Raw genomic sequence first — 23,898 nt, 5'->3', positions numbered from 1 at the left:
TGCTCATTAAAATGTGGACTCAAATGACAGTGTGCCAGTGCCAAGCTTAGGCCTTAAGAGGCACTGGTGTTTCTGCTGACTCTCTAGTGCCTTAGCCACTGCATTCTAAGTACATGACATGGCCAACCTGCTGATCCAAGGAGAATGAGAGCCTTGTGAAGGAGACCTGAACCCACCTGCAGCTTACAGTCACCCAGCCAAGATAATCAGAGCTGCCCCAATACGTGAGAAATAACTTTTGTATGTTACCGAGATTCGTGGCTTTTGGTAACACAACAATAGCCAACTGATACAGAAGGTGATTTCAGTTTTGGTTATATATTCCACCTTCTTTTTTACTCATTGTTGCTCCTATGTATTGCATTAGAAGTAAGGGGTTGCTTTCCCTGGAATGAATTTTTGTATTTTTGGTATTCCTTCTACAGTATTTTATTAAAACCTAATACACGTTTAGACTAGTAGTCTCTTCATTTTAGACACCTTAAAATAGTATAGACATAGTCAGGAGATTTTGTCTTAACAAGCCCTAACTTTTAGGAAGACCAGCGACTAAACCATTAAAACCAAGGAAGTTGTCTATACAATTTTTGAAGATCCCCAGTAATGTAAACTCTACCATTTTACACAATTCTTTTTTTATTCCCAACTAAACTTCTGCTTACTGTGATTTTTGTTGAACTCTGTACTATTGTCCTTAAATAATCTTTTGTACATTGGAAGATAGACAATCACATCTTCTCCTTTACTAGGCGAGGAACGCCAATGCTTTTAATCTGTTCTATTGGACCCATCTTCCTTCCCTATAATCAAGGGGTGGCTCTTCTTTGAACTCTCAGATGCTTCTGACACCCTTTAAATACCACACAACTGAAAAATGCTCTCCATCACAGGAATAACCAATATTGAAATATGGTCAAGGAATTACCGTACTTTCTAGTTTTTGCTTTCAGTGTTCTATTAATTCTTTCTGTGTCATGTTTACTTGTTTAATAACAGCAACAGATAATTAATCTTCACCTTGCGGTTATTTTGAAATAGAAAGCAGATATACCACTGAAATGACTGTGAGAAAAAAGAACATTTATAAAACTTTCAGGACTGTTAAAAGAATAGAAAGAGGAAATAGTAAAAATGGTTTTAAGAGGAAAATATGCCTCCAATCGGTTTATTTTTAAAAATGCATGGGCTCACCAAACACTAAGATTCCACACAATCCATGGTAAAACATCATGGCCCACAGCATGAAATAGAAGAATTAGCAGCTCACCATGAAGGCTTGCTGAAAGCAGTTGAGTTTTCCCAGGCTGAGAAAACAACCAGTTCTTGACCACTCGACTATGGACAAACAACATGACAATGAAAGTATATCCAAATTGTTTCTGGTATATAGTTTAAAATAAAATTTGCAGTGTGATCTCCATAAAAATGGTAATCTATTCATTTTCACTAGATTACCACGCCAAGAAGTATCCTTCCATATAAGAAAATAAAAGTAGTATAAGAGCAAAAATCTTAGAGATTATTTTATTAACAGCTGACATAACCAAAATCAAACCGGTAAAAAATATGGGCTGCTGCTAAAAAAGAACAGGCTCTACCTAGTCTGTTTATACTGTATGTGGACCTATAAATCTATAGTGAAAATGAATTTAAAAGATGACGAATAATCCAAAAATGAGAGAGACACAATCCCCATTTTCTTAATGCAATGATTTAAAAAGTATTCCTCAGTGCAGTGTCTCAGATTATCCAAAACAGCAATTTTTTAAAGTTTTAAATGTATTTTATGTTATCCTCACACTGTTGATTATAGACAATATATCAACAGGTTATGACAAATGTGTTGTCTAGTGACAAAAATAACTAACAGAATGCATTCTAATATCAACAGCAAATAAATTTGTATTGCTTCTGAAATTTTTTAATGATATTCAGAAAAGAGAAGAAAAGCTTCCCCAGTTAGACACAGAAAATGCCATCTATAAATGTCATAGACAAAACATAAGGATTCAGAAAAGCTGAATCCTTATCTAGGCTCTTACACACACTACATGACCCTGGGCAAGTCCTTTGATCCTTGCGTGGATCTTGGTTTCTCCATCTATAAAATAGTTGGGATTCATGATGATGGCAGTGCTGATGAAATTGAACCAGATTTTGGTTTCCAAAGCCAGCTCAGCATCAGAATCACTTGAAGAAAACATAGATTCCTGAGCCCTGCTTCCAGATATTCTAATTCAATTTCAGGTTAATGTCCTGGAATCTGTGTGTATTTTTTTTTAAGCTTTCCAGATGAACAGAACAACCAGCCACTTTTGATATTACTGTACTAAATAATCTATCAGATCCCTACTAGATGCATTTTAAAAGATGTGTGACATGCTTCCCAAAAAAATGTAGAAAATGATGAGTTCTAAAGTAGGAAAGCTACAGAATACAAACTGACAGTCAAAAATTTCTAGTGCTGCTTTTTGAGCTGATAACCTGAGATGTAATTGAAAAATACTTAATGTAGTCTAACAGGCCTAAATCATCTGGAATAAGAAGCAAACCATAAAGAAGACAGATAAACCCTGCAGGAAGGAAAATATATATGCTTTTATCATGAGCATCCTACTTTATTAACCACAGTATCACCACTGTCAGCTCCTAGCCACTGAAGGCAGAATTTGGCAAGAAGATGTTCCATCGAGTAAGGAATATAAATTACCCCCAGTCTCACCGCCAAGGGCTTGATTCTCGGTGATGACTTCTGAAAGTTGAGAGAATACTGAATGAAGGCCAGGAATCATGGAATGTTAATACTAGCATTACTGAAGGGCTCCACTTGCCAACAATGGAAGAATCAAAAGGAGAAAAATAAGGGTCTCCCAACTATTTTCTATACCATTTTCAAAGCTGATTTATATTTTTAAAATTTATTGCAATATGACCTTTTTTGATCTGTTAATATGGGTCTTGGGGTGATTATCTTTACCTTTGTACTTCTATTTTCTGAACTAATGGCTCATTTTTTTCCTTTTTCCAAAATCTGATTTAGAATCCATATTCTTTATGCCAATCACTTTAGTGGGATATGGATGTAGCGGATTTCTTCTACCTTCACTCCCCCTTTTCAGGGTCCCTTGCTGAAATGCTCTTTGTCTTCTTTTGGCAGAGTGTGTGTGGGTACCTCTTACCTCAGAAATCCCAAATTCTACTTTTTTTTTTTTCAAAGTCTCAATTACACCATAAAGGGTTAAAAACATATTATGGGTACATAGGGATTTCTTTGCCATGTTATTGTTTCTTTAATTTCCCTCTCCTTTTATTCTGTGTTAATTCTTAGTACAGGGAAGAAGACATGACTAGATTGAATTACTATCTTTTTCAAAAGCAAGTATGCTGTCATGGGAGTTGGGATTGGCTGGGAGTGGCGAGGGGAAGAAGGGTAGGTGGCAAAGATTACAAGATTATGGATTAGCAGTCCATGACCCAGGACAGGTATAAATAAGTTAGTTATAGATTGTCATTGACAAATACATATTCCTTCCTATACGTATGCACTAGAAGAACTCTTCCACAAGTGCTTTCTTTGAATCTATGCCTGATTCAACTACTTACCCCATTTTACTGAACTGCTTTTGCTGCCCTGCCATTAGTTTATCGAAGTTGAATATGGCAAGTCTTTGAACCTGTAGACAGAGCCTTCCCAGTGCACTGCCAGTAGCGCTTCACTGCAACAGTTGTGATGCAGGTATACACGCTGGCTAAAGAGCTCAGAGCCATGTTTCCATCATCTCAGGACAAACTAAAAAAAGTATTTTCCATATGAGATCAAAATAAGGGGTGAATATGGTAATAATTTCAAATAGTTGGTGGTTAACTCCATCAGTTATTTTTTACCTTTTTTTAAACTGTACTTTAGATGAAGGTTTACAGAACAAACTGGCCCCTCATTAAACAATTAGTACACATATTGTTTTGTGACACTGGTTACCAACCCCATGATATGTCAACACTCTACTTTTCTCCACCTTGGATTCCCTATTACCAGCCTTCTTGTCTCTTCCTGCCTTCTAGTCCTTGCCACTGGGCTGGTGTGCCCCTTTAGTCTCATTTTGTTTTATGGGCCTGTCTGAATCTTTGGCTGAAGGGTGAACCTCAAGAGTGACTTCATTACTGAGCTAAAAGGGTATCCAGGGGCTATACTCTTGGAGTTTCGCCAGTCTCTGTCAGATCAGTAAGTCTGGTCTTTTTTGAGTTTGAATTTTGTTCTACGTTTTTCTCCAGCTCTGTCCAGGACCCTCTATTGTGATCTCTGTCAGAGGAATCAGTGGTGGTAGCCTGGCACCATCCAGTTGTGTTAGACTCAGTCTGGTGGAGGATGTGGTAGTTGTGGTCTATTAGTCCTTTGGACTACTCTTTCCCTTTTGTCTTTGGCTTTCTTCATTCTCCCTTGCTCCTGACAGGTGAGACCAGTGGTGTCTTAGATGGCCACTCACAAGCTTTTAAGAACCCAGACGCTACTAACCAAAGTAGAATGTAGAACATTTTCTTTATAAATGATGTTATTATGCCAACTGAGCTAGATGTTCCCTGAGACCATGGTCCCCACAGCCCTCAGCCCAGTGATTCGGTCCCTCAGGGAGTTTGGATGTGTCTATGGAGTTTTCATGACGTTGCCTTGTACAAGTTGTGCTGGCTTCCCCAGTACTGTATACTATCTCACCCTTCACCAAAGTTATCACTTATCTATTGTCTATTTAGTGTTTTTCCATCCCTTGCCTCTCTTGTAACTATCAAAGATTGTTTCTTTTGTGTGTAAACCTTTTCATGAGTTTTTATAGTAGTGGTCTCAAACAGTATTTGTCCTTTTGTGATTGACCTACTTCATTCAGCATAACGCCCTCCAGATTCATCCATGTTGCGAGATGCTTTGCAGATTCATCATTGTTCTTTATCATTGTGTAGTTACTCCATTGTGTCTATGTACCATATTTTGTTTATCCATTCATCTTCTTGATGGGCACTTAGGTTGTTTCCATCTTTTTGCTATTGTGAACAATGCTGCAATGAACACTGCTGTGCATATGTCTATTTGTGTGACTGCTCTTATTTCTCTAGGATATATTCCTAGGAGTGGGATTACTGGATCATATGGTATTTCTATTTCTAGCTTTCTAAGGAAGTGCCATATCGTTTTCCAAAATAGTTGCACGATTTTGCATTCCCACTAGCAGTGCATAAGTGTTCCAATCTCCTCGCAGCCTCTCCAATATTTGTTATTTTCTGTTTTTTTTGATTCGTGCCAGTAATGTTGGGGTGAGATGCTGTCTTAGTCATCTAGTGCTGCTATAACAGAAATACCACAAGTGGATGGCTTTAACAAAGAGAAATTTATTTTCTCACAGTCTAGTAGGCTAGAAGTCCAAATTCAGGGTGTTAGCTCCAGGGGAAGGCTTTCTCTCTCTGTCGGCTCTGGAGGAAGGTCCTCGTTGTCATCAGTCTTCCCCTGGACTAGGAGTTTCTCTGCACAGGAACCTCAGGTCCAAAGGATGCACTCTGCTCCTAGTGTTTCTTCTTGGTGGTATGAGGTCCCCAATTCTTAGCTTGCTTCCCTTTCCTTTTATCTCTTGTAAGGTAAAAGTTGGTGCAGGCCACACCGTAGGGAAACTCCTTTTACACTGGATCAGGGATGTGACCTGGGTAAGGGTGGTGTTACAATCCCACCCTAATCCTCCTTAACATAAAATTATCATCACAAAATGGAGCCCAACCATACAATTCTGGGAATCACGGCCCAGCTAAATTTATCCACACATTTTTTGGGGGACATAATTCAAACCATGACAGATGGTATGTTATTGTGGTTTGGATTTGCATTTCTCTAATGGCTAGTGATCACAAGCATTTCCTCATGTGTCTGTTGGCTAAATGAATGTCTTCTTTGGTGAAGTGTCTGTTCATGTCCTTTGCCCATTTTTTAATTGGATTATTTGTCTTTTGTTCTAGAGGTGTTGGATTTTCCTGTAGATTTTAGAGATTAGATCTTTGTTGCATTTGTCATAGCCAAAATTTTTTTTCCCAGTGTGTAAGTTCTCTTTTTACTCTTTTGGTGAAGTCTTCTGATGAGCATAAGTGTTTAATTTTTAGAAGATACTAGTTATCTAGCTTATCTTTTGGAGTTTGTGTCTTGTTAGTTATGGTTTGTATGCTTTTTATGCTGTGTATTAGGGCCTCTAGCATTGATTCTGTTTTTCCTTCTATGATCTTTATAGTTTTAGGTTTCATATTTAGGTTTTTGATCCATTTTGAATTAGTTTTTGTGTATGGTGTAAGGTATGCATCGTGTTTCATTTTTTTGCAGATGGACATCCAGTTTTGCCAGCACTATTTGTTAAAAAGACTGTCTTTTCCCCATTTGATGGACTTTGGGCCCTTGTCAAAGATCAGGTGACCATAGGTGGATGGATTTACATCTGGTTTCTCAATTCTGTTCCATTGGTCAATGTATCTGTCGTTGTATCAGTACCAGGCTGTTTTGACTTCGGTAGCTGGATAGTAGGTTCTGAGGTCAAGGAGTCCAAATCCTCCTACCGTATTCTTCTTCTTCAATAGTACTTTACTTATCTGAGGACTCTTCCCTTTCCATGTAAAGTTAATGATGAGTTTTTCCATGAGTTTTTCTCTTTAAAGAACGCTGTTGTTATTTGAATTGGGATTGTATTGTATTTGCAGACTGCTTTGGGTAGAACTGACACTTTCACAATGTTGAGTCTACCTATCCATGAGCATGGTATGTTTTTACATTTATGTAGATCTCTTTTGGTTTCTTGCAGTAGTGTTTTGTAGTTTTCTTTGTATAGGACTTTTACATCCCTGGTTAGATTTATTCCTAAGTATTTTATTTTTTTAGGGGCTATTATAAATGGTATTGCTTTCCTGATTTCCTTGATCATCAGTCTCTTTATTGGTGTACAGAAATCAAACTGATTTTTGTATGTTTACCTTATATCCTGTTACTCTGCTGAATCTTTCTATTAGTTCCAGTAGTTTTCTCACACAGTCTTTTGGGTTTTCTATGTATAATATCATATTATCTGCAAATAGGGACAGTTTAACTTCTTCATTACCAATTTGGATGCCCTTTATTTCTTTTTCTTGCCTTATTGCTCTAGCTAGGACTTCCAGCACAATGTTAAATAGGCCTGGTGATAAAGGGCATCCTTCTCTTGTTCCTGTTCTCAATGGGAATGTTTTCAGCCTCTCTCCATTAAGAATGATGTTAGCTGTTGGGTTTGTATAGATGCTCTTTATTATGTTGAGGAATTTACTTTCTATACCTATTTTATTGAGAGTTTTTTATCAGGAATGGGTGTTGGACTTTGTCTAATGTCTTTTCTATGTCAATTGAGATGATCATGTGGTTCTTTTGTTTTATTTATGTGGTGGGTTACGTTGATTGAATTTCTAATGTTGAACCATCCTTGCATACCTGGTATGAATCTTACTTGGTCGTGGTGTATTATTTTTTTAATATGATGCTGAATTTTATTGGCTAGAATTTTGTTGAGAATTTTTCCATCTATATGCATGAGAGATATTGGTTTGTAATTTTCTTGTTTTGTGGTGTCTTTGCCTGGTTTTGGTATCAGGGTAATGCTGGCTTCATAGAATGAATTTGGAAGTACCCCTTCCTTTTGTATGTTCTGAAATAGTTTGAGTAGTACTGATGTAAGCGCTTTTCTGAATGTTTTGGTAAAATTCTCCAGTGAAGCCATCTAGGCCAGCGTTTTTTTTTGTTGTTGTTGTTGGGACTTTTTTTGTTCCCTTTTCAATCTCTTCTCTTGTTATGGGTCTGTTCAGATTTTCAACATCATTCTGTGTTAGTCTGGGTAGGTAGTGTGTTTCTAGAAATTTGTCCATTTCCTCTAGGTTTTCCAGTTTGTTGGAGTATAATTTTTATAGTACTCTGTTATGATCCTTTTTATTTCAGTTGGTTCTGTTGTAATGTTCCCCATTTCATTTCTTATTTGAGTTATTTGCATCCTCTCCTGTTTTTCTTTTGTCAATTTGGCCAATGGTTTGTCAGTTCTTTCCATTGTTTTTCTGTTCTCTATTTATTTCTGCTTGATCTTTATTATTTCTTTTCTTCTGGTGGCTGTGGACTTCTTTTGCTGTTCTCTTTCTACTTGTTCAAGTTGTGTAGCTAATGTTTTGATTTTGTCCCTTTCTTCTTTTTTGATGTGTGCACTATTGCTATAAATTGACTTCCGAGAACTGCCTTTGCTGTGTCCCAAAGGTTATGGTATGATGTGTTTTCATTTTCGTTTGATTCCAGGAATTTTTTGATTCCATCTTTGATTTCTTCTATTACCCAGTGGTTTTTAAGCAGGGTGTTATTAAGTTTCCATGTATTTGATATTTTTCCTTGCTCTTCCTGTTTTTAATTTCTACTTTGATGGTATTGTGATTAGAGAAGATACTTTGTATTAACTCATTGTTTTGGATTTTATTGAGGGCTGCTTTGTGGCCTAAGATGTAGACTATTTTGGAGCATGTTCCATGTGTGTTGTAAAAGAATGTGTACTTTGTACCTGTTGGGTGGAGTGTTCTACATATGTCTATGAGTTCAAGTTGGTTGATGTGTGACCTTTAGATCTTCTGTATCTTTGCTGAGTGCCTTTCTAGATGTTCTGTCCTTTATTGAAAGTGGTGTGTTGAAGTCTCCTACTATTATTGTGGAACTGTGAATTTCTCTTTTCAGTGCTGTTGAAGTTTGTTTTATGTATTTTTCAGCCCTGTCATTGGGTGGATAAATATTTATTACGGTTATGTCTTCATGATGGATTGTCTCTTTAATCATTATATAATGCCCTTCGTCTTTTATGGTAGATTTTGTTTTAAAGTCTATTTTATCTGTAACTCCATCAGTATTTAAATTTATATAATTTAAAGTCAATGCCCATAATTTTCTGACTGGCTAAAAGACTCATGTCTGGCTAAAAGATTCATCTTTTACCTCTGTTCTTTTTAATATCTAGATATACATTAATCATACTCTATATGAAATGGAAAAGAAGGAGAAAAATAATCAAGTCAGATAATTTCACCAAGCTGGAAAGTCTCTCATGAGTTAGAATTCTTATTATTTTTTTAAACTACAATGCATAAAATTTATTAATGATCATTCAAGGTGGTGGCAGCACCACTGGTGGCTGAAACGCTGATAAAGCATAGTGAAGGAAGACTTTCTCCACACACCCTGGGGTTTCAAGCCTTAGACCTAATGATCAAGCTCTTAGGAGGGAAATAAAGGAAAGATGAATGGTAAATATTGATTAAACAGTTAGCGGCAATTCTATCTTTCTAGTTATCCAGGTCAAAATCTTGAAGTCATCCTTGACATCTCTCTCCCTGTCACATCTCCACATAATCTCCCAAGATATAGCACCTACACCCCATTGTATCCTTCTGGGCCTCCTTGCTTTTCTTTGAACATGTTATGCTGTTTCCACCTCAGGCATTTTATTCTTGCTGATCTCTTTCCCTGGAACACCCTTCCCCAGATACCGTCACAGCTTGATCCTTCATCTTCTTGTCTTGGCTCAAATTTTACTTTCTCAGTAGGGTCTTCCCTGAAGACCCCATTGAATATTGCATAGCACCTCTCCCCCTTTCTAACCTTCTTTCCAGCTTTATTTTTCTTCATAGTATTTATCATCTATCATATAATGCCTTATTCAATTGTTTATCTGTCTCTTCTAACACTAACTAAAAAACAAACTCCATTGGGAATACAGCAATAAATAAAACAGCCTAAATCCCTATCCTAATGGATTTTATATTTTAGTTAGTGCCTGGCACAAGGTAAGCACTCAAAATATACTTGTTGAAAGTCTGAGTATCTTTTAAACAAAAAGTAAATGCTAATAACTGTATCTATAACAATCTCTTTCTATAGATGCCAAACATTTAACTATAAAGCAAACATAAATGAACGAATAAAATGAAATAATTTGAGAATTTTTTAAAACAGAACAAAATAAAACCAAAATCAAAACAAAATTCAGTGTATAGTCTTCTTCTGGGTTAGATGAACCCTACCTTTCAGGATATCTACTCATATCCTATTTTATATTTTGAGCTTTTATGTTTTAATGTTGTACCATTAATTTGTTTATTAGTGGAAGCCAAACTGTATCTATTTAAGGAAGAGATTAAGTCTGGATTGGTTTTGTTGCTTCTTGTCCTTCCTGAAAATTCTTCAAATCAACACTGTGAAATACAAACACAGTAAAACCTGTGAAAGTGTGCAACCTGTGTAAGGCGGAAACATGTCAGAGAAGGAAAACTCAAATATTTTCCACTAAAATAAGCAATAGAAAAGTGGTAAGACTGCACCTTGTCAAAGGTGGAAAACTTGCAAGACCCAGAAAAACAAGGCAGTCCCATTGAGTTCTCGCTGTCACAAGTTTCACTGTAAAAATCATGCTGGTGATGCTCCTTTTTCATCCTTTCTTTACTGTTTTTATTCTCCTCCTAATTTTTATTTTGGAAGATTTCTTTTAATCAAGTATTGGTTTGTCTACATTTATTTATTTTTTCTTTTTTTGTGCTGTGTTAGCAGGTGCACAGTGTCTCTCTTTCTGTCTGTGGGTCTGATAGGATAAGATTGTGGCCAGCATACAGAGGTTTTCAAGCCATGAGGAAGACTTCAACATGCATTTTCCAAGTAATGAGAAGATCCCATCAATTTTCAACAGGGTAGTAACATGATCACATCTCTTTGGGAGAAGATCCTTTCAGGGCTGCAGTGGAGGGACTAAGGGTGGGTTATGGGCTATTGAATACTCCAGGCCAGACGCAACAAGGGCCTGAGCTAGGGCAGTCATGGAGGCGATAGAGAGGAACAGAGGGGTACAGAGATATTAAGAAAGGAGAATAGGCAACGTTTGGTGAGGAAAAGGGAGGAAAGGGCTTTCTTTGACCATCACAACGTTATCCTGCTATACACACCCAGCTTCCCCATGCACTTGAAAGAGGCCCCAGAACAAAGCTGTTGATGCTTCCTCTATTTGTTGGCCTTTTAACTTTGCTCAGAGCTAAAGTCCCCTCATTTCTCTGCTTTACTACATGTGGATGATTTTCCTGGTTTGTCTGTATTTAAATGTTTATTTTAGTTGGCTAAATGGATAGATGTATCAATTCTTTCCTGATATAAAATTCTAAAGTAATTGACTATTATCAATGACCAAGTATCCTATTTCAAGCAACCTTACTGATACTGATGAGTTATTTAAAATGTTGACATTTTATCGTACAAACTCATTCTGTCATACATATGGATGTGAGGTTAATACGGAAAATGATATAGCTGTGATGTCGAAAATGAAAATAGAAAACATGTTAGAAAAATTATTATCTAGCCTGATGAAGATAATTCCATAGATGAGCTGAGCTAACAGTTTACTTTTTGGTTTTATATCTTTAAAAAGTGAAGGAGTTTGACTGATAACATTTTTTATTTAAAACTTCTATGATTTTTAAATTTATTTAAGCATTTACATTACAAGTTAATAAAATGAAATGATTATTACTGGTTTTCAGGATATGTTGTAAAAGTATTGAGAAATGAAGGATAACAAACACAGAAATAAATTAGGCAGTAAATTTGAAAGCCAGATTATACTCAGTTACTAGTTATTCTGAGATTTATTACTTCCACCACACAAATCAATTTAAGAATTTTGAGTGTTTAAAAACATGAAAGGAAAAATGGTTAATGAAAACTTTATATGTTTCTTTTATATTAAATAGTGAACAAGCTATTAAATATATAACAGCTATTTAAAAATGTAAGTTTCTTTATCTTGGCAAGCAGAATATACGCCCTTCTTAACTTTGGCAAGTAAAAGACATGAAGTAAAAGTGACTGATTAGGTCTAGCCAGCAACTTCATAGTTATTTGAAAAATTGTAGTCCGTGGAATTTGTAGTCTCAGTTCAATAAGTCTATGTTAAAATCATTTGAGATACTAAAACCTACATAATTTATATAGATATCATATAAAAATGCCATTAGAAACCACAGTCACAGTCTTCCACTTTTTAGATTCTTAAATGTTTTACATTCGTAAGTACAGCACAATTTGTTCAGCTTTTTCCATGGTTCCAACTATTTAAGTGCTGATGATCCCCAAATCCCTATCTCCAGCCCAAACCCTTATCCTGAGTGTTATGTCCTGTATTTCCAACTGCCCTGGGGACATCTCCATCTGAGATCTCCACAGGCACCTTAAACCTTCCAAAACTGATCTCATTATCTCTCCCCTTAAACTGGTCTATTCTTTTTTCCTTCTTTACATTAACTGCTGCATCACATACCTAGTCACCCAAAAACTCCAGTTAGATTCCGACTCTACCCTACTCCCCACCCTCCATATTTAATCAGTTACTAAGTATTCTAATTCTACATCCAACATATATATGGAATCAAACTTCTTTCTCTCACTCCCATAGTCAGTGCTTTAACTCGGACCCCCACTATTTTTCATCTAGATCACTGCAGTAGTTTTGTAACTAAGTAGCTTCTTTTTCTAGTTTCCCCTCACTACAAGGCACCCCCACTACATTTCCATCAGAGTGAATGAAGAAGCAAATCTCCCCTGCATTAAGTTTCAGTTGCTCATATCCAGGATTGAGAAAATCCTTCATCATGTGCCATCGCTTCCTTTCAAACCTAATCCCTAAATATTCTCTTATACTAAAATATTTTCTTTTGCACATTCTGGTTCATCTGTCTGGAAGACCACTCATTAATTAATTCAGTTATTTAAGAAAATATTTATCATCTGGCATGTAGTGCATAGGCTTTTTAAGATATGAAGAGATAAAAGGCATGATCTTTAGCTTCAATCAAAATCTCACAGTAAGCCTGCCATCATATTTCCCTTGTTTCAGTTCTGAATACAGCAATTTTAAGATAGCTATGGACACTTCTGATAAGCTCATAACTCTTCCTTTAAAAACTTATCTTAAGAGCTATCTTGTTTTGGAATCCTTCTCAGCATTCCCATCCTTCTCTTTAGCGCAGCCAGGGGCATCCTCTCCTGTGCATCTGTGGTACCTAGGACATACTTCTGTGACAGTATTCTCATATAGTATTGTAATTCCTGCCTTGTCTGAGTTTCTCCCAGTATGTGGCAAGCTTCCTGAGATCAAGGATTTTATTGTGTCCCCAGAGTCTAGACCAATGTCTCATCCGTAAATTTCATTCAGTAAATGTTCATATTTCTGCCCACAATGCATGCCACATGACTAGAGTGTTCAAATTTTTATATGCTGATTCTTCAACCCAATAGCAATTTTTAAGCAAAGACGTCTATACTAAAAGTCTCTGTCTTGTTTCACTGCTTTATAATACTCATTTGCTATAAAGTCATGCATATATCTTTCTTTATTTAAAGCAAAATTTGTCTATATTATTTTTACAAGATAAACTTGTATTTTTCTAATATTAAAGCAACACATAATTAAGGCGATTTCGGAATAAAAGTACTAAAACTAATCAAAAATAAATTTTAAAGTAAGATGACCATTCCAGGATAACCACTAACATTTTGATTAACATTCTATGATTCTTTATTCAACTCTGTTTTTTAAACAAAATCATTATTTATATTATAGTATTTTGCTTTTTCCACCTAACATAATATTATGAATCTATTAGCATGTCATTTACAGTTATTTAAAAAAAAATTTAAGTCTGCATATTATTTTCATGTGGCTATACCACAATTTATTTCACAATTATCCTCTATTCAGGTAAGCATAAGGAGCCCTGGTGGTGCAATGGTTAAGTGCTGGGCTGCTAAAGGAAAGGTTAGCTGTTAGAACCCCCCCAGTAGCCCCACAGGACTAAATTCTCCAGTAAAGATTACAGCCTAGGAAACCCTATGGGGCAGTTCTACTCTGTCATATAGGGACACAATGAGTTGAAATTGACTTGATGGCACACAACAACAACAGATCATTATTGTATATAATGTGTGACAAAAAAATCATATAATAAATAGTGTTGTGATAATATCCTTATAAATAAAACAATGTACACAGCTCTACTTCTATGGGATAGAGTCTTAGAATGGAAACTACCAGGTAAGAGGCATAAACTTTTAAAGGCTCTGGATATACATAAAACGGCTTTCCAGAAAATTTGTACATACTCACATTTGTGTCTATATTAATTTAAATTTCAGAAGACACTGCTTATAACTGGTTATTCCTTAAAATTCCTCTTCATATAGGAAGAGGATTTATATATATTTTTTCTAGCAGTTGAAGGAAGAGTTGTTGAATGTGCACAGATGGCGCAAGTAACAATAATGCCTTTTAACTATACAGCAACATGGTCACATTTCTAGTCTTATTTAGTTCTCACCTAACCTTATGAAGTGGGCACTACCATCTCTAATAAAGCTAGGGAAACTGAGGCTTTGATAAGTTAATATTCAAACAACCCATTTATTAAAGCCCTTCTCAGAAATTTCCATTCAAAACCCTCAAAAAATTGGTTGAGATAAGGTAGATTGGTAGCAGGTAAAAGAGTAGCTACTTCATTTTTTTCCCTCCTTTCTTTCTCGCTAGTGTGCAATTTGAAAGATAGCTCTTGATAAAAGGTGCTAGATCTAGGTGTTTCATCTGTATCAGTATCAAATTGCTTCAGTAAGAAACTAAACTGATTCAAGTACACTCACAACCCAGAGAGTTGCAAGGAACCTACTCACATCACAGATAGATTCTATTCCTGAGCCATTGGTTTCTTCTTTATTCAGAAGAATATCAGTATTACTACATGGCCCGGTCATTCATGTTTAATGGCTATACTTTTCACACAGTTTAAGGGGGATGAGTGAAGCTAGCAGTAGTCTTTGAGATAGTCATCCAGCATGGCATATTGGTTTTCTTCTGGTTAAAAAATGACAGATGCTTACCTTAACTATTAATCCTTTTGAGTCAACCAACCATATCTTTTCGATGGCTTTCTCCTTTGGTAAACCTTCTTTTTCCATAGCCATAACAATCAGGTGAGCAATCCCTAAGGCAGCCTAAGAAAGAGGTTATGAAAACAAAATTTTTACAAGTTGTCTCACATGATATTTTTACCAAGAGTTACCCTTCACTTCATTTTGTGTCTGTTAGTAAGGAAGTACACAATGGCTCTGTCTGTTGAGCTAAAGACTATATTCATTCATTTATTCTAGGAGGAAAGCTTTGTTTCATATTTGGGTTAAGACCAATGACAATTATTTACTCTCCTTATTACAAAATAAATACTATTATGTGGCTTGCTATTTAGTCACAGATAAACCACTGATATTCTTGATTGTCAGTATCTTTAATTCTGTTAATACAATCAAGATTTGTTCCTAACAAGAAAGGATTGAATTTAAAATAATGAACTGGTGAACCTTGCTCATGGAATTATAATGTTTATTGTTAGGCTCAAGCTCCTCTAATTGAATTTCAAGAATGAGGCCTGGTTATTTGGATGGGAACTTGACCAATTAGATGACAGACTAAAACTGACATTAAAATCTCTTTTCTCAAGCAATCATTTACTCTCTTTCTTACCTTGGACAAAGAAAGTACTGTAAAATTTCTTGCAAGAAAAAAAGTATCAACTTCTTTTGTCTTTAATAAATTTTGTGATAATCTATGAAATTTTTAAAACTTTTTCAGGGACAAACAAGTGCCAATTTTAAATCATCTAACCATGAATACCTCTGTCCTTCTGAGTGTCAAGAATTGGCCTGTGCCATTCATTAAAATCCTTAGAAATTCAAAGAAGAGGTTTACTAAAATTAAATACAGCATGTAATAACCCACAGGAAAAAAAAAAACCTCAAATTTTAATGAGTTGTTACTGATCCTTGGTTTTTCCTTTATTTCAGTGTGAAAATGTTTTTGTGATTTACATTTTTATATCTTGGCATGTAAGTTCTAACTTTGTGTATTTTGTTTTATTTTTAAGAACATGCAAAAGTCAAAACCACCGTACAGTATACGCAAATTTACACCAGTGTAATACACTGTTTTATTCATAACCATATTAAGTTTGAAGTTTTAAAGCTTTCTTAAAATATATATACAGTCACAGGTATTTTTCCATTTATTCTACATTCTATAATTCTAAAGAGATTTTGTCAATTTTCTCAAAAGAAGTTCAAACGCAGGTGACATTTTAATTTCTATTTTATGGTGAGTTATTACTGCAGCTGTTTTCTTCTTTTAAAATGGTAAAATTATAGAAAATGATAACAAAACACTGCATAATTTAATCTTGCTGCTGTCTCCTTCCAACAATTTAAGATGTTTTGGTTCTTTTGCATGTGAACAGTTATAATGTACTATGATTCTGTACTTTAATTCAAAATATTTTTTTCTTAAAAATATGTATACAGTTATCTATGTACACATTAAATGTGAGTTAAGTAAGAAATGTTTTGCATGTGACACTGGAGGATACTAAAGGTCAGCATCAGATATAATAGTTTAAATACTTAAAGGTCTTCACATATAATTATACATTGGAAACTGTTTCCTGATGCACAGCACCTTAAATATGAGTAACAAAAACCTATGGCAACATTTGATAAACTTACCAATTAAAAACTGGCAGAATATATCTCTATACTAAATAAAGTCCCTTATGAAAAAAATTAACGTCTCAATACCTGATTTAGGACTCTTTCAACAAAGCTTATAGTCCTAATATAATATAAATTTGAAAGAATACCTTAAACCTCAAATTAATGAGTAATGAAAATGAATTATATTTGTTAGTTTTGGAGAACATAAGCATTATATAAGGCAGGTACCTCTCCAGCTCCCTGGAACAGTATTGTTTGATCAGACAGTTTGTTCCCGGTTATTCGAAGAGCTGCAAGAAGACCTGCAACTGCAACAGATGCTGTTCCTGAAACAAGTAATAAATATCTCTGAGTGATCCTCAAAGAGTCCCTGTCAAATTCTAAGCCTCAATTATTTGTTCACATCTTGAAACTATCAAGCAACAAGTTAACTGGTACAGAAAGGGAACTTGCAGTTATATGCTTGCATATGAGGTGAAATTCTCAGGCTACTGACATCAATATTTTAAGATAGCAGCTTAATTCTATTCTCGAAAGCTTCCCAAAAAGAAGATTCTGTGACTTATTTTGGTTTTGCAATAAACAAGAGCTTGGGGTTTGGATTCTTATTTGGATTCCATTTCGACTTGCTTACTAGCTGAATAAATTTAGAGAAATTTTTTTTCCTCAATGAAATATATTTCTCATAGTTTTGATTTACGATTAAGAGTTAGTTATAATTTGCTTATCTCAGAGGTGGAAATTATTATACAGAGACTGTCCTTTAGCAGATACACTAAAATGCTTTCACTCACTCAGCAAATATAAATTGAATATCTACTTGTGCCAGGACATTGTTCTAAGTGCTGCCAAATCAGCAGTAAACAAAGGAGATCAAGTCTTTGCTTTCATGGAATTTTGTTAGGGAAAAATCCCTAAAGAGTCCAAGAGAGACACAGCAGAAACAGAAAATAATTAGGATCACATCTTATAGCTTTATCAGTGGTAAAGCAAGATTAGTAAAATTTCTGCTTTACTCTAACGGCTACTTTCTGTAAAGGATGGAGTTCAAACTTATAACAGGATTTGAAATGTAAACACCCTTCTAAGATTGTGAATCTGGCTTAGATCCTTAAAGCTCCTGCAAACTAGGCTCTAATCCCTTCAAAGGAAAGACAAGAAATCACACACATGCCTAAGACTGACCTGCCTGCTGCCTTGCTTCGCCTGACTTTCAAAGGACACAGTTCATTATAAATATATTCATCTTGGACCTAAAATGGCCCCTTTGGCACTAGTATACAAAGTAGCACTCAAACAACTGTGGCTACCACTATCCCTTTCTACTATATAGTCCCTTGATCTCTTTTTCTTTATGTTCCCTCACCTACTCTTCTTTTTCCCCAAGTTTTAATTAAGGAGCCTTGGTAGCACAATGGTTAAGCGCTCAGCTGTTAACAGAAAGGTTGGCGGTTATAACCCACCAGTCACTTCGTGGGAGAAAGACTTGGCAATCTGCTCCCATAAAGATTACAGCCTAGTACCCTATGGCTCAGTTCTACTCTGTTCTATAGGTCACTATGAGTGGGAATCGACTTGATGGCACACAATAACAACAGTTGTGCACATTAGCACAGATGGCAAAGTGTCTGTCCCACTGACTTTAAAGTGGTTCCGGTCACCTGTGTTAATTTACAGTCTTCCAGGTGAAACACTGTAAAATATATTGGCTCTACTAAAATAATACACCTAGTGAGGTAGCATACATGTTTATATGCATAAACATTAAATCGTAAATTTGTTCATACATTCAATAAACATTTACTGAGCAACAATGATGTTCTGGTGTTGTAAGTACAATAAATAGGCTATAGCTCATTACTCAAGGAGTTCGCAGTCTAGTCTACAGGCTAATTAAACAGGTAATGACAACAGATACCACACTTAACCTATGATGGAGGAACTTAAACATTTTTATATTTACCATAATATCTATCAGTGAGTCCCTGGAAGGTTCAAACAGTCAAGTGTTTGACAACTAATCAGAAGGTTGGCAATTTGAACCCACCCACAGAGGACTCAAAAGAAAGGCCTAGCAATCTGCTTCTAAAAAGCCACAGCCTTGAAAACCCTATGGAGCACAGTTATACTCTCGGCAACATATGGGACTGGTATTAGTAGAAACTGATTTGACGGCAACTGGTTTTGGTTTTTGTATCTAGCATTAATCCTTTTGTAAAAGGTAGGAACTAAGTGAATATTTGTTTGCCACACACTTTAGCATTTCATTAACATTGAGTATTTATTATATAAGGAGCCCTGGTGGCACAACAGTTAAGTGTGCCGGATGCTAACCGAAAGGTTGACATTCAAACCCACCCACGGTCTTTGTGGGAAGAAAGACCTGGGGATCTGCCTCCGTAAAGATGACAGCCTAGAAAATCCTACGGGGCAGTTCTACTCTGTCACATGGGGTTGCTACGAGTCAGAGCTGACATGACAACAACACTTATTATATACAAACCACTATACTAAATGCTTTACACATGTGATCCCACAACAGCCCCAAGAGATAAAGGTATTATCATAACTCCCATTTTACAACTCAGGAAAATGAGGCTCAGAGAAATTAAGAAATTTCTCATTGTCACAGAACACCTAAGTTGCCAAGCCAGATTTTGAACTGAAGCATCCTAAGTCTAGAGTCTGTGCATTTAACTATTATTATAAACTACCTTCTAATTATCCTTTATGAAAATTCATTTAAATTATGTCACAAATATCTACCCATATGATGGAGAGTACAAAGAGGCTTTTTTAAGTGCTATGGAAGGGGTTCTACTTGTTTCACTGAATCTTTATAGCTTTAGCCCCAAGAATAATGCACATGCAAAGAAGGCACACAATAAATGCTTGCTGATAATGGCATTAGTAGTAATGAATTTTTGATAATACATTTTGAATTTAATGTTCTAAATTGAAAAATTAATGGTTAATAGCAACTAAAATCAGATTTTATTACATTCTTCGACTTTCTCTGTATGATCATTTTTGGTGGATCCCAAAAGTGCTGGACAAAAGTTAATGTAAAATTTATCCAGGATAAAAATTGTGTTTTCCTCATCATGCCTCATACGCACAGAAACTTCATCAGTTCTAACTGTATTACTGTGCCGTATAAGCATTCATGGATTACAGAGCCGTTCTCTTGCTTTGAACATAATTACATAGCTCAATTTCTTTATAGCTCATGCCTGGAATAAAACCTTGTAGCTTCTAGCAGTGCTTTCCAGCTGTATCTACATTTAGTTGGTTGATTACTCCTCTAAAGTAACATTCTACCTATTATGTTTCCTAAATCACTCAGCTGGGGAGTAAACCTAACTAAACTTAAAACACCTTATTTGATATAAAAAAAAAAAAGAAAGTTAGAAGAGGTTTGATGAATGACACAATGATGAACTGTTATGGACATCAAGCAACAAAAACATTCAACATTTCACAAATAAATTTCCTTATATTTGTTATTTTCAATCTTTTAGTTTGTTTCTCTCTTGTAAGATTGGTAGTCATAAATAAGGCCACAAGAAATGATCACTGTAGAAGGCTTTCTGTGTGTCTCTTACATGTTTTAAAATTAGGGACACAATGTGGGTCACAAAAATAAAATGCTTGCAATTTTGAGCCACCACTACAATAAGTTATGAACTGTAGTAAATCCCATATTAGGCAAAAGCCACTCTTCTGTGCATTATTTAAACAAAAAGGCTGTACAAAAATATGGCTAATCTATGTAGGGAAGCTCTCATGAGAGGATTAGAAAATTTGTCTGGCAAATCAAAATAAATTCACTACAGTTTTTAAGCAGATGAATGAGAATTTAAATTAGAAAAAGAGGTATAAATACTGATCATTAGGTAAGTAGTTGTTCACAGATAGTATTTCAAGCTATCTCAGATTCTGTTGAAGTAAATTGGCTAGAAGGTTGGAATGAGGAACTTTAAACTCTGATGCAACAGTTAAGCACTCTGCTGCTAACCACCAAAAGGTTGGTGGTTCAAACCCACCAGTCTGGTAGAAAAGAGCTGGTGATTTGCAGCCTAGTGGGGCGGAACCAACATGGCCCTATAGACAGAAGCACCACACCGTCACTCTACAGCAAAGACCTGAAAAACTAAGTAAAACAGTTACAATCATCAATCCTGGAAGCTTAAGTGTCAAATGAAGGAATAAAGAATTCAACCAAGCACCAGACGGAGTAAGAAACTGCAAGGGAACAGGGAATGAGGAGAGTTACAGAGTGGAGGTCCCCTACCAGTTAAGGCGACACAGACACACCATCTTGGACCTCAGCCACCAAGAATGGTGGACAGGGAGTACAGGAGGACAATCACAATACTTGTATTAGTGTTTTGATGTTAAATAGAATTAGGCATATAAGGTCAGAAAGACAGTATATTCCAGAAGAAACTAATTATAATGTGGTGATTTATTTTCATACAATTATTCTAGAATATCCCCTATTAAAATTCAAAATGCTTTAGGTTTAGAAATATTGTCCCAAATAAGGCAAAACAGGTCTATCTACACTGGATATCAGAGCCTTACATTTAAATTTATATCTCATAGTATTTTCTGAGGCCATATAAGACATCTAAACTTTTCTTCTTAGAGTTAATACAAAATTCAAAAGATATCTTTAGCACTACCACAAAGTTAACTGGAACATGATTCTTGCACATGGCCTGGTACTACCTTGATTTAAATTTCCTTGCAGTGAAGGGAGTAAATGTGGAAAATTAACTGACATCTCATAAAAATGCCAAGTTTCTCACAATTATAAATTGCTTTTGTTTAGAGGTTAAAAACTAAATATTTTAGTAAAGCAGACAGAGGTAAGGCTGAAATTTATATCTTACTCTCAGTTTTAAACAGCATTTAATATTTAACACTGTTAGCAAGATACTAAGAAAAGACTGAATCTTCTTAAAATTTTAGAAACTTTTGTTTGTATTTGTAATGAATATGACTTCAACATAAACAGAAGCCATAATCAGTTGGGGTGTCTAATATTAGTCTGATCTTTTATCAAAGAATGACCTCTACTAATGCAACAATTTGTTAAATCTGATTGGAATTATCATACATAAGTAGTAAGGGAGACTGCAATTAAACAATTATAATCCTCCTGTGCTGTTAAATAAATAGATCACATAAAGTGCATGAACTAGAAGTATTAGAGGATAGGTAAATTCGTCTAGGCAGGAGCCAACACATCTAGAATAAGTACTACCTGGGCACAGTATTGAAGGCTTAACGTGAGAGGTCCAGGAAGACAGATAGGTAAGAGGATATACTAGGCCAGACAAGCATGTGCAATATGGAGGCAGGGATGACTTCTTGTTAAAAATGGGGGACTGAAAACACACGTTTAAGTTTTCTTTCCTCCCCACAAACTCCACTAAAACAATAGAAAAGGGATTAAAAAAAAAAAAAAGAAGATATAAACTCACATGATCAAGGAAACCAGGAGAAGAGATTAACAACACAATTTTAGAAGGTGGAAGGCAGATTAACAACACAATTTTAGAAGGTGGAAGGCAGATAACATAGCAGACTCAAGAAAGCTGGATTCTTGACCAGCAGTGGGAAAAGCTAAGGAGCAATTAAACTCATACAGCAAAACTCTCAAAAGTCTCAGATACAGGAAGCACCAAGGGCCTTTGGAAGTGAGGATGAAGGAGGAGTTAAAAACAGGAAACAAAAACAAACAAACAAATAAAAAACCAGTTGCTATTGAGTTGATTCCAACTCTTAGCAACCCTATGTGACAGTAGAACTGCCCCATAGGCTTTCCAAGGCTATAATTTTTTCAGAAGCAGAATGCTACATCTTTCTCCTACACAGTGGCTGGTGGGTTCAAACCACCAACCTTTTGGTTCCAGCCAAGCGCTTAACCCACTGTGCCACCAGTGCTCCTTATAATCTGTTAAGAAGCAATCAGAATCCAGGTGTGCTTCTCTCTCCTTGTAGCAGATGGCTGACCCTCACCCACTCTGGAAGTTTGGAAGAGAACAAGTTTATTTTTGGAGAGGGTTTTTAGGCTGTAGGATGCCACACATCATTGGGGGTAAGAGTGCCAAACTGAAAGTAAGATTAAGTGAAAGCTGACATAATATAGAGACCCCTCAAGGAATACTGGCAGAAATTAATGATTTTAGAAAAATAATTTCTGTGGAATCTGATTAGAAGAAAAGATCCAAAGAGACTGACATGAAGTATTCCATAAGAAAATGTCCCATACAGGTTACCTTTGTAAGGGTAAATGCAAACTGAAAGAAAAAAATATGTATATACAATTTTCCTTGATGCAAAAAGAAAAAGAGACTGCCCCCTTCCATATTCCTTAAAGCATTAACTTTAGAAAACTTGTAAAAACAAAAACAAAACAACCTTTTTTTTCCTTCTTTTGGCCTCTTGGGAAATCCTCTTGAAAGGCCAACTAAATTTTTGCCAGATTTACAACCAGGAATGTTTCCTCAAGGTCTTGATATGCATCTCTTTAAAATGTAATCAGTAAGGAAGATGATTCTCTCAGTTTCTGTGGGAGGGTAAGAGCCTAACCTCTGTGGGCTCCAATCTGTAAAATGATCTCCTTTCATAAAGATATGAGAAGTTTATATTTCCTTTGGATAAAGGCAATTAACCCCTGGTGGCTACCACAATAACCAGGTGAATTTAGGACAAAAGTGTAACAAATGGTGCTGATAAACTCTCTTATTTGAGGCCTAGTTCTCGTTTACCTTTAGACCATGTATGAAATGGGCTGCATCTACTTGGCTATATAAAGGGTGAGATTTCTTTCTGTCTTTGCAATCTCTTTAGCAGATTGCCTGGGATACATCACATTCTGGTTTAATGTTTACTCAATAATAAAACTGTTTTCATTCTCTTCTCCTTTGAGGAGAGGTTTTCTGAGTTGGGAGGTGGTTGGTTTTTAATTATAGTTCCCCAACGCCTTATAGTAAAGACCCAGAAATGAGCTCCACTGTGCACTGAATCTCCAAAATCATAAGAGGAGAGAGAACATACATGAAACTTGTAGAGAGAATAGTGTTGCTGAAGCAAACACAACTTATTGGAATGCAAAGTAATTTGAGGCTAGAAAAGTGTTGGGGTCAGATCATGTACAGCCTTCTACTACATACTAAGGAGCTCCAGCCTTTATACTATAAATAACAGATGTTTTTGAAGAATTTTAAATTCAGAACGCAGTCTCAGGG

General features: G+C 35.8%; 1 protein-coding gene across 2 annotated transcripts in view; it reads right to left on the bottom strand.

Annotated features, from left to right (window-relative positions):
- ME1 (malic enzyme 1) overlaps nt 1–23,898 on the bottom strand; it is a 202,648-nt gene that overhangs the window by 18,539 nt on the left and 160,211 nt on the right. For both annotated transcript variants that reach the window (XM_004386048.2, XM_023740369.1), the window contains exons 8-9: nt 16,865–16,962; nt 14,978–15,091 (exon numbers count right to left, since the gene is read on the bottom strand). In XM_004386048.2, the coding sequence (XP_004386105.1) occupies nt 14,978–15,091; nt 16,865–16,962 (212 nt within the window). The remainder of the gene's footprint in view (nt 1–14,977; nt 15,092–16,864; nt 16,963–23,898) is intronic.

This window comes from Trichechus manatus, unplaced genomic scaffold (assembly GCF_000243295.1).
Source record: "Trichechus manatus latirostris isolate Lorelei unplaced genomic scaffold, TriManLat1.0 scaffold00154, whole genome shotgun sequence".
Lineage (NCBI taxonomy): Eukaryota > Metazoa > Chordata > Mammalia > Sirenia > Trichechidae > Trichechus > Trichechus manatus.
The sequence above is the reverse complement of the archived record's forward strand: the minus strand, read 5'-3'. Positions and strand labels throughout refer to the sequence as shown.